General features: G+C 41.7%; 1 protein-coding gene across 2 annotated transcripts; it reads left to right on the forward strand.

The window, feature by feature from the left end:
- The first annotated feature begins 880 nt into the window (after window positions 1-880).
- cbx1a (chromobox homolog 1a (HP1 beta homolog Drosophila)) lies at window positions 881-11,633 on the forward strand. Of its 2 annotated transcripts, XM_076266318.1 has the most exons (7): window positions 881-1,072; window positions 3,158-3,185; window positions 3,571-3,667; window positions 4,890-5,079; window positions 7,241-7,418; window positions 9,408-9,502; window positions 9,861-11,633. In XM_076266318.1, exons 3-7 carry the CDS (start codon window positions 3,625-3,627, stop codon window positions 10,003-10,005), a joined length of 651 nt encoding a protein of 216 aa, XP_076122433.1. In that variant the 5' UTR covers window positions 881-1,072; window positions 3,158-3,185; window positions 3,571-3,624; the 3' UTR covers window positions 10,006-11,633. The 2 variants fall into 2 exon arrangements, with proteins under 2 accessions (XP_076122433.1, XP_076122432.1); XM_076266317.1 differs by lacking the exon at window positions 3,158-3,185.
- The last annotated feature ends 8 nt before the right edge of the window (window positions 11,634-11,641 follow it).

An 11,641-nucleotide genomic window follows, 5' to 3' on the forward strand; every position in this document is an offset into this window, starting at 1 on the left:
ATGGAAAGAACCTGCTAGCTGCAGTTTATGGATTGCAGCCAAACCTCCAACAGTGGCTCGGGAAATTTTTCACAGTTCCCTCGCCTTGTAGACTAGTCATTGGTACGGCCATATTGTGTTGTAAGTGAACAGTGGGCTGTGTGTTGCCAGGGTAGTCAGTGAAGGGCGCTATTTGGACACTAAGGATTGGCACATACACTATTCATAGCGAGCACTGTAAATGTTTGGTCAGATCAGATATTATATTACTGCTCCTTAATCGTGATGGGGGAGGGAGCATCTCTTGGAAAGAGGTATAATACCTGAATGTGAAAAGGAAAATGTTTTTTTTGTCTTTTGCATATTCATTCAGATTTTTTTTTTACAATCTACATACAGATGAATTCAGACTGATTAAAGTCAAATATGCCATTGACTTCAGACCATGACACTTCCATCCAATAAATAATGTGATTGCAACCCTCAGGACTACCAACTTTTCTAATTTTGTGATTAGCCAATATTTAGTCATTAATGCATTAGGCTACTTTATATTATTGACGGGGCTTTAAACCAAAATAAGTGTATTGTCCTTAACTAGACACACAGATGTGCTGAAAAATCCTTTTTGAGAGTGCAGTGCAGCCACTCGAAAGCAGTGGGCTATAAGGTGCCTGAGGTCTGGAAAGGTTTTTTTAGTAGCCTAATCATCATCATGTTTAGCAGGCAGTGAAAAGATAATCACGTTTTCAGTTTGTGTAGGCTACATTAATGTAAAAAGCATAAAGTGGTAGGCTTAGGCTATACTAACTAAAATACTTTTCCATTGTTGACACTCAATCTCCCATGATGCCATTGTCGCGATCGTAAATTGACGCATGCTCAAGCAGAGTTGGCGGGTGGCTGGCTGGGGTAGTCGAAGTCTTTTGTCTGCAAGCAGAAGGGACGGGGTTGTAAAGTAACACAACGTTCTACTGTATTTTCCCCACATAACAACTGTAAGCTTGTGCAAAATAAGTACCAGTCACGCTGTTTCCAAGTCAGAGCAAAAGGCTTTTCACTTCTGTGTGTCCGTTGTCATTTCTGTGCAAAGGTAAGTTCCATTTTAGTCCATCCCAGTAGCCTTGCAGAACGTTGAGGTTTGCTTGGCTTGCAGCTGTAGAATCATCGTGCAAAAAAGCGAACCACGTGATTTAAATGCTTGCTCATTCATTTTTGTTGTCTTAATTTCACTGTGATCAGTTGCTTGTATCAGCATGTTGACCAAACCTCCTCGTGCAGCATTTCCCAGCTCCATGAGACGCGTTTGTAGCGTTGATTCAGGTCAACATGGAGGAGGAGGAGGCGGGAAGCCATGACTGAGACGAGCAATGCTTGCAAATAGAGATGTACTGTTGGGCACCGTTTCCCACAGACATTGATTCAGCGTTACAGGTGCCGGAATTGCAGTAATTGGCTAATTGTTTTAAACGAAAACGTCTTGATAATGTTGACTAGATAGGCCTATGTATTATAGCACAGGTAGCCCGAAGCATTCGTTAGTTTTACAACAGATGCCTAGCTAAAAATAATGTGCAGTGTCTCCGCTGCTGTTTTGTAACGGGGGGTGGGCCTCATCGTTCTGCCTATGTAGCCACATTTGTGTGTATAACAGTTAGTAGGCCTACAATTTCCTGTGCCATTAGATTTAATGAAGCACTACATTAGTTAGCGGAGTCAACGTAGTTTTTGCGTTAAATTACCTTTGACGTTATCGAAGGGCAGGAAACGTGTAGTCGGCATTGGCCTCAGTTTCAGATAGAAAGCGACTTTAGTAGCTGCTATTTGTATGTTTAGTATTTTGTACAGACAGTGTTTATTGTATGCAAAGTTAATTTTAGTTTGGGAGATAATCTACCCGTGTTCTGAAATAGTTTGCACGTTAGTTGATCTGTAGACTGTAGACCTCATGAGGTTCAGAACCACGTGCACGGACTTGGCATGTAAATAAATGAATACATAATTTTGCGGCGGGGGGTTAACAATAACACAAGCAACATTTCGGCTTTTTGTATCCTAAAACGCCCATTTACAGTTTTTGCTTAACTGAGCTGTATTTCATTCAAAGGCAGGTCACGCCTTCGTCCCACAATGATTGTATATTTTTCTAATAATTTGACTAACTGACCTCAGACTTTGTGCAGGATGTGATGACTTGTTGATTTCGAATGGTGTGTGGTGAGGGAGGGCAAAAGTATGTGTGTATTATTCACCCAATGGTAAAGAATGGGAAGTTGGTGGTGGTGGAGGGTGTGTTTAAGTAAAAGCCCTGCCCCCCATACATGAACAGGAGGTTCACAGTTGAAGCACATAGGCCACAGACCCCCTCCCCATCACATTCCTTTAACTTTCACCTGGATGTGCTTCCTCTCTTCTTCTCTCCCTCTCTCGCTTGGTCTGGGCTTCTAAACCAATGCCTGTGTTCAAAGTTAGCAGCATGTAGCATCTTTTATGCTCCAGTAATCTATCTCACAGCAGCATTCTCTGACCCACTGCCTCACAACTCCCATCCTACCCTACTCCTGAGCTTTTCTCTGACAGAGGCTTGTGCTAGCAGACCTTGGGGGGTGGAGGGGTGGAGAGCAAGTCATTTCCAATGGATTGAATGGAAGAGAATATAAAGCTAGTTTTGTGTCCTGCCTGACCGTTAAATTTGAGGCCCCTGCGTTTGATTCTCATACCATAACAACTTAATTCTGAACTTCATTTGAGGCCACTTTGAATTTTTGTCAATTTAACTGACATTTAATTTTCCAGTCTGTTATTTTCAGGCAGTTTAGATCGCTAGTGTGGCTCAACCGTTTTACACCTGTGAAGATCTAAAAGGTTGTGAACCCCCCCCCCCCCTTCCCTATCCTATTCTATTGAACGCAAGGTCAGCCCCAAGGTCCTGCATATGAAAACACATTGTTTTTGTCTGAGCTGTAGAGACCTGATTACAGTAGCATCAATGTTGCTTTTGCTTCTGGCAATAGAGGAGAGGATTGTCAAAGGTGGTTGTGACCCAGGAAGTCATTCCTCTTTTTCTATCTTGGGGTATAATTGTGTATTGTTAAAGTTGAATCTTTGTTAATTAATAATATACATTCAAGTGTTTGTACAGGATTTATTAATGTGTGCCTGTGTTATTCCTCCATAGCACTGAATCATTCTGATTCAAAAGAAATGTAAGATGTTTATTTTTGTTAAAACCCTTGCGCTGCTTTCATTATACACTCTCTGATGTGAATACACAAATATTTTCCTGATTTATTTAAGCCCGTAATAATAGAAAAGTTTTTTGAAATGGCTGCATTAGTATCAGCCTGATGGAATCCTGCGTTATTTAGTCTGTAGAGTTTCCTGTGTTGGTGTTTCCTGTGACGAATCTGACCTTGCCGACTGTATTGGAGTATGTTGTTGTGTTTTATCAATGCCATTCTCTGCTGCCTTGTGTGAATTTTCCTTTTCCTTCCCCCAAATGCCACATGATTCATGAAACCCATCCCCTTATCCCCTCTCCCCTTCCAACCTCCCCCGCCGTCCTAATCCCCTTCTCGCTCTGTTGTATAGCTCTGTTGACGTTGAGAAGGAACCGGAAGGTTCCAGTGATCCTTCAAGCCGAGCATGAGCCAGACTGCAGACACATCTAATGATGCTCCCAGTGCAGGTGTCCCACAACTTTCTTCTATGCAAACTTTTGTTTATTTAATTTTTATTCCAATCCAATCTTTTTTTGTCTCTTAGTCTTTTCTGTGTTCAGTAGACAGGGCTGGACAATGGAGTGTACTCAATTGTTCCAGCTTCAGGGTTTGGGGTGGTTAGCTTACAAATGGTGCTTTGAACCGCCCATGGTGGGGAGGGACTAGGAAAAAATGTGCTATGTTTAACTATGTTTAACTGTCTGTTCTTGAATGGGTATTAGAGGAGTTGATTTTTTTTTTTCTTCACATTTTACATTCAGTTCGTTTACCATCTTCATTTCATTGCATCAGCACACAAGGGCTTCTGGATTGGCAAAAGTGATGTGGACTTTGGTTGACTGAGTTCTAGAATGTTGTCACACTTGGAGAGGAAGTACAAACCTTGCAACAAGAATGTGCCAAAGAAACTTTTTCACAATGCTTACAGCCCCTTTTGATTCTGTTTTCAAATTAATGTAGTTCTAGAATGTAGCCTAGCTGAAGTTAAAATTCACTGTTAAGATACCTGCTTCTTTATTCAAATTGGCGAGCAGCTGCTATGTGCTATATATTGCGAGTCAACTGTTAACATGTGTTGTCTCACTCTTTTGTGGGTAACTAGGCTGTATATGGGTAAGCAGGGCAGTGTTTTTGTTTACCAATCTTTTCATCTGCTAATCAGTGAAATAAACGTTCAGGCTCTAATCTAGCCTTTTCTTTTGTTTGTCAAGATACAAATTTCACACAATCCTATAACAACACAGCCGTGTCAGTTTTGACAGTAGAGTGAAACGTAATTTTTGTCGGAATTTTACTTCCCCAAAAAAAAAAGAAAGCGGCTTGTTCAGTTTAACGGTTGTTCATCTACCCACCTGTTCAAGGTCCCTGGAGTCCTTTGATAAAGATAATGCAAATGACGTCAGTTTTCTGAAAGGGTTTAGTTGCCATTCGCTATTGTGGTCTGACCACTTATCTAAACAAGATGGCTTTTGAGAGGACAAGAAGTCGTTAATGACCTCTGCCCAGGTGTCTGAGCATCCCCTGGCAGAGTAGCCTTTTCACCTGTGTCTTTCAGAGCTCCGCTTTCAGCAGTTCCCAAGGCTGCACCATTGTCACCCTCCCCCTTTAAAAAAAAAAAAAATCACAAATAGACTAGACACTTACCCCCCCCCCCCCCCACCGGAACTCTTTTGCCCTTCGCTTTTACAGAAGTGCCCGCACCAGCGGCCCCAGCAGCAGCAGCAAAGCTGGCGACCACCGCAGGAAAGAAGCAGAACAAGAAGAAGGTGGAGGAAGTGGTAGAGGAGGAGGAGGAGGAATATGTGGTGGAGAAGGTCCTGGACCGGCGTGTGGTGAAGGGACGCGTGGAGTACTTGCTCAAGTGGAAGGGCTTCTCGGAGTAAGTCTGTTGCATTCTTGGACGTTGTGCTTAAAGTATAGATGTACAGTAGAACCACCATGTTCATGTGTTATCAGATGGAAGAGCAAGGATGTTGTAGGCTAACAAAGAAGGATGGCAGACAGAAAAGAAGAGAAATTAATTGACTGACAAAGAAATTGACATTTCGCACTCTTTGTTTCTTTCAAAACACTGGACGACAGTGAAATGTAGAGGTCTTCCCGCTCATGCAATAATGTGTCCATTTTAGTTCCACTCCAGTCCCCATCTGTAACATTATGTCCTGCTCCCGCCTGCTAAAGCCTGCAGGATATGTAGGAGGCCTGTTCAGTTTTGCCTTTTGTCTCATGAATGGAGCACTTGACACTAGGCTTGCAAAGGGGCTGAACATTTCCGGAAACCTACCGGAAACTTTCCATGGGAAGTTAAGCTGGGGAATTTTGGAAATATTCCGAATTGGAAACTTTCATGGAATTATGGGAATTTATGGGAATTAACTGGGACTTTTTGGTAATTCCTACTGTTTCATATACAGACATTAACATTTTGTTTCGTAATAAGCAATATGATTTATTTCGTATTTTCGCTTAGCTTAGCATACAAAGCTAGCTACCATGCTAGCGGGAATCCCAATCTCCGCCTATGGTTTACTAGCGTGCTAAGATAGCAACACAGAAACCACTGAACTGCCCAAGATACACCATGCCACTCAACAACAAAATCCAATTGGTTGGAACATTGACTGAGTATCAGTTTGTTCAGTTAGAATCCCAGAAAATTGTAAAACAAATAAAAATACAATGACACAACACACCACCCCAACCAAACCTTATAGATTATGTAAGTTATATATAAGTTGTCAAACTTAATCAGACAGATTAATCGTTCCATTACAGTTTATGCAAAATGACGTACAACCATTTGAATGAGGACAAAAGTGACGACAAGCCCATAACTGGGCAACTCTGTTTGCAAACTTCCCCCAGTTTCACACCAATTTGTGGGAATACATGAGATGACATTTTCACTGGGGATTGATTTTCCCCATGCACATGAACGCACCGTAGATTTCCTTTATGTCTAGTAGCCTATGCTGATTGCTGTGTGCATGGCATTGACGTATGTGCAGGGTAGTAATTGCATTAAATCAGGTTGTTTTAACTAATATTATGCTGCAAGATGGGGTTTTGTCCGCTACATTTAAGTTCCCTGTTATAGACTAACTTGCCATATCAAAAATTCCCAGTTTATTCCCATTAATTCCCGTTTATTCCCGTTAATTTCCGTATATTCCCGTTAATTCCCATGGAAAGTTTCCAACTTTGAAAATTCATGGAATTTTGCAACCCTACTTGACACACACAACTGAAAAAGACTGCCAGATGTCTAGTCTTAAGTTTCTTGGTTCTGAATGTAGACTACCTTTAGAAAGGCACTAACATCTGAAGTAGCCTTGTGGTGTCCTCTTTCTTTGTCATGCTTTTGATTTCGAGTTTTGACAACAGTGCAGCAAGAAAGAATTGAACCAATGTAAACGACTATCAGTCAGTTAGGCTGCTTAAACATAGCCCAACATAACATCCAGCTCAACTATAATTATACACACTACTTTAATCATTTCTATATGTTATTTTGATGCACATATTTAATTTGCGGGAGTGCAGTATATCATCTGTTTCAACCGCACCCGCAGACACACCTCATCCTGCCGGCTCTCGCATTGAGCTTTCAAAACCCTGTCCCGTGCTGCACTCTTTAGCGTCGCAACCCGCCGCCCTCCCGTGGGAGTGCAGACCTCTAACTGAATTTACAGTGTGCTCGTTTCACACCTAAGTAAATCTACTGGTATTGTTGAATAACACTTAAATGAGTGCTGACCGCAAAATTAACTTGGTGGATGATTAACTTTGCCTGGACCTGCTCATTGAGGCACACTGGACCTAGGGCCTCATGTACAAAGACTTAAGTGGAATTCATACTAAAACCAGGGTTCTCACGGGTCATGGAATTTTGGGAATATCATGGAATTTTGATAGTCTATTCCAGACATGGAAAGTCAGGGTATTTTATCATATTTGGGTCCAAGTCATGGAATATCAGAGAATTTTGTTGTAGCAGTTTGCAGGTTTCTTGTCCTGAGTGTTTTTGAATGTCCCTTTAGTGAGGACAACACATGGGAGCCTGAGGACAACCTGGATTGCCCAGACCTCATCGCCGAGTTCCTGCAGTCCCAGAAGTCTGCGCACGAGGAGAAGAAGGAGGGTGGTAAGAGGAAAACGGGCGAGTCCGACAGCGACGTGGGTGGAGAGGAGAGCAGGCCCAAGAAGAGGAAAGATGAGGTGAGACCCCTTTCTGCACGCTAGGGGTTCGCTTCCTGTAAACCTGTTGCGCTGCAACCGCTGTGCCACTGCAGAGACAGCGTTTTCAGACATTGTCTCTAATCTCTGTAGCGCTGGCTCTTAGTAGCTCATATGCGGATGGCAATGGTGTAGTCTACGTGATACGCAGGACTGAGCAGTATACCCACTTAAAATCATCATATAATTCATCATACATATTAACATTTTGGGTTGTTCACAGTATACCCTCTACAGCAGTGGTCTCCAACACGGTGCCCGCGGGACGGCTATGAGGCGCCCCCAGCGCACCTTCTAAAAATAGCCAACAGGTCGCCTGCAGATCACGCTCTAAAAACACGCTCTATTGTGAAGTTTTCAATCGATATTTAAGTCTAGACCAGAACCATTTTAAGAATGTATGTAGCCATACATCTGTAACATTACATTGATATTGGAGATATCTTACAAATTGTAGCTGCGTTAAATTTTAGCCTTTGGCTCCAAATCCGTTTCCCATTCAGTCTTTAAACAACAACAGAAGCGGAGCGCATACACGCTGCTCGCACGCATAGACAGTAAAGGGGGAAAAACTAGCTTGTCTGGTGTAGCCAATGGAAGCATATCTTTGCAAAAGTTCTATGTTCTATTCCATGTTCGCCAAATACGGTTCTTGCATGATTGTTTAAGAACTGAAAAACAATTGCTTTAGCTCACAGGCCTTTTCTCCTCCGTAGGCTACTGCCATATAATAGCGCTGAAAATGTTGTGGCATGCATGACTGAGCAGGACTGTGCATTACCTTTTTTGTCAGATCATGGAGAGATTTCAGGTGTGCAATAACTTTAAAAGGAGTTTTCATATGTTAGGGTGGTGTTGGCGATTACTATTGAAATGTTAAAACTGAATTGTCCACTGAAATCAGAACTTAAACAACCCCTAAATTCACAATGGTGGGTGGGTATAAATTGGGTACAAATTTTAACCCAAATTATTAATTGCACAAAACGATTGTTTTTTTTTTGTTAAAAAAATAGATTAGATTCCCCATGCAAACTTTGAAATGAACAAACTGAACAAAACTGTTGGTAGTGTTGCATACAATATTGATAATTTAAAAGTACAAATCTCATAGGCCTATTATTTAGGAGGACTACCCTCGCAAAAAAGGGGTGACTGTATGTTTGTTTCAAATGAGTAGCCCTCCATATGATTTCGGGTATTCAGGTAGCCCTCATTCCCAAAAAGGTTGGAGACCCCTGCTCTACAGCTAACTAGACTACATCACAGTATACCCACTACAGCTAACTAGACTACATCACAGTATACCCACTACAGCTAACTAGACTACATCACAGTATACCCACTACAGCTGACTAGAATACACCACTGGCTGATGGGAAGCATATGCCAGTACATGAATTGATCCATTGATCCGTCTTTTAAGGCTTGCAGTTGACTTATGAAGGAACATTTTTCTCAACCACACATGACCTTTACATGTATGAAGGTCAATGCTGTCACAGATGAGACACCAAAGCTGTTAGTTTTCCAGATTGGTAGCTTTACCTGCTTACAGGCAGACAGACAAACAAATTGCACCAGAAATGCAATCTCTTTGGTGGAGGTAATGGTTATGCCAGCCAAATAATCATGATGAGGGGAGCAGATCAGGGCACCCCCAGCTGGAAAAAAAAAATTGACATGCATTCTGCACTGTAGGCCATCGGGAGCTGAAATTTGTTGTACTCAGTCGGGGAATGTGCGAAACTTTGGGTATCAAACTCCAATAAATCAAAGCAAACTGAGAGCATGTGTGTGGACCTTCTTTTTTACATTAAGTTGCACTGAAAAACTTTCAGGGTTGGCAGGTCTATAACCGAGTAATATTCTACTTCTTGGCAAGATGACACCATTTTTTTTAAATCATCTTATCTAAGTAGATTTGTGTGCATTTTTCAATAAGTCTGTCTGTGTGTTGTGCTATTTTAGGCAGAGAAGCCCAGAGGTTTTGCCAGAGGACTGGACCCTGAGCGCATCATTGGTGCCACAGACTCCAGTGGAGAGCTCATGTTCCTCATGAAATGGTTGGTACCCTGCTCACACTTGTCATATCCCTCCACACCTTTTTATTAAAAACAGTAGCCTTAAAACACTGTACTGTAGGTTGATTTGTAACTATGAAAAAAGGTTAACGTAGTCACTGTGTTCATCTATTGTTACAACTTGGAACATAAACACCAAGCACAATCTGTTGCTGTCATACCATTACCATAAGCAACAAATAAAAAATGCATCCCTTAGAAAGAACTACATGCTGGTATTATCTCCTGGACTTCAGCCTAGACTGTTACTGATGAAACAATAAATGAGGCATGGGAAGTGTACTTGCATATACTGTTCTAAATGTAATAGTCCTTCCTTTGGATGTTGTTTCCCCCTTAGGAAAAACTCAGACGAGGCAGACCTGGTACCAGCGAAGGAGGCGAATGTCAAGTGTCCGCAGGTGGTCATATCCTTTTACGAGGAGCGACTGACATGGCATTCCTACCCCACTGAAGAGGAGGAGAAGAAGGACGACAAAAACTGAAGGGTAGCGGAAGGGGTTTGGGGCGGCGGTGGGGGGTGTTGCTTGGTTCCGACAGGTGAGGCCTGAAGATTGGCCGTTTTTAGATTATTTTCTTCTAAGTTCTCCTTATTTTGCTGCTGAAAGATCCTGGACTTTTTGGAAGCTGGTGTGGTTGAGTGAGCAAACTGATCTGGGGTGAGCGGTTTTGAGAATGGATTCGTGACAGATGAGGAGGGATGTGACCAAGAGGCTTCTCAGCAGTTCCTTCATTTCTGCTTTGGATTATGGGAAATGTAGTTTTCACTCACAGGGGCTGCATTGTCTCTCTGAATGTCAGTGGATGGTGTAATCAACAGACTGGTTTATGGAGAAAAAAAATATTGTGTGAGTATACAACTTCATAAACTATTTCAGACAAATCCTCTATTTATTCAATAGAGGTTGGGACTGCAAGACTGTTAGTCATGTCCAGTAGTCTCAGTGTTGGTAAGTTGGTCATTTTAGTGCTTCAATTGATCTTGTCCTTGTTTCCCTTAATGTGGCTGTCTCTCCATATTATCATGTGATATGTAAATGCATGTGTTTTTACCAGGGCTAATGGAGCCTCTTGAGAGTTGTAAGCAAAATGAACAATATCTACCCCTCTTCTTTCCATTTTTAATATCCATTTTAATGCAGTGCATTGGTACACAATGAATACAAATTAAACCCAGTGATCTTTGAGTTATCTTGTAGCTACTGACTAAACTTTAAATGATCAGCCTTTGGAGGAGAGAACTACATTTCCCATAGTCCCCTAGAAACTCCTTAACAGTTAGTGTTTATTGTAACATATTCTTTTTGAAATGGTTAGGGGAGGGTCAAGAATGGTGAAGTAGGCCTACATGTTTGTAGCGATAATTGAAGAGATTCATTAGAGATCATTGGGTGGGTTTTGAGTGGGGGGGGGAGAAAGAAAGTATATATTCTAAATCGACAACAGAAGGACACTGCCATAGTTTAGTGTAACCTAATGCACATCCTTGTATCAGTGTCCGGCAGGTGTTCTTTGCTGTCAAGGCCAATCAGATTGAAGTGGCCTTTGCCTCTCATTCTGTTCATCATGTTTCAAGTTAGCCAATGTTACAACGTTGAATGTAGAGTGATGTGATGTGAACTGCAGGACACACAAATGCAAAAAAAAAAAAAAATGACCAGTGACCCTGGGTACCCACACTGTCCGGGTTGAGAGGTTCGGTCCAATCAGCGCTTAAAGCTTAAACGGTCGTCATCATGGTTTTATTGTACAGTTTAATGTGCCTCATGTTGAAACGATCAGTAAATGGCACAGACATTCGCTGTGGATGGTATTCAGTGACATTCCGAACTATGGCAAGTGCAAACCCTTTGGACATGTGAGTGGGGGAATTGACTTTGAGGAGATTGTAAACACCCATTCCAGCAAGCAGGCCACAGAGATGCTCTTGTGAAGTCTTTTCTGTTTTGCTACAAGCTTTCTTCCAGTGCTTTAGTACTGCTTTATTGTAAATCCTTTTGTTTTTCTGTTATAAAAAAAACATGCATGTTACTACTCTTCATTGTCACTTTGTAGGGGTTATTGTATTTTGTTTTGTGTTTTGCAAAATAAACCCTAATTTTTAAGAAACAAACTGTGATC

Source organism: Alosa pseudoharengus, unplaced genomic scaffold (genome assembly GCF_046254945.1).
Source record: "Alosa pseudoharengus isolate Yale_2024_CS ecotype anadromous, Long Island Sound unplaced genomic scaffold, YU_APseudo_1.1 YU_APseudo_1.1_scf_4, whole genome shotgun sequence".
NCBI lineage: Eukaryota > Metazoa > Chordata > Actinopteri > Clupeiformes > Clupeidae > Alosa > Alosa pseudoharengus.

Bases quoted from the DNA above. Each gene is read 5' to 3' on its own strand.
- cbx1a (XM_076266318.1), top strand. From the start codon at position 3,625: ATGAGCCAGACTGCAGACACATCTAATGATGCTCCCAGTGCAG. The intron at 3,668-4,889 runs GTGTCCCACAAC...TCGCTTTTACAG, and splicing joins TAATGATGCTCCCAGTGCAG to AAGTGCCCGCACCAGCGGCC. The intron at 9,503-9,860 runs GTTGGTACCCTG...TTTCCCCCTTAG, and splicing joins CTCATGTTCCTCATGAAATG to GAAAAACTCAGACGAGGCAG.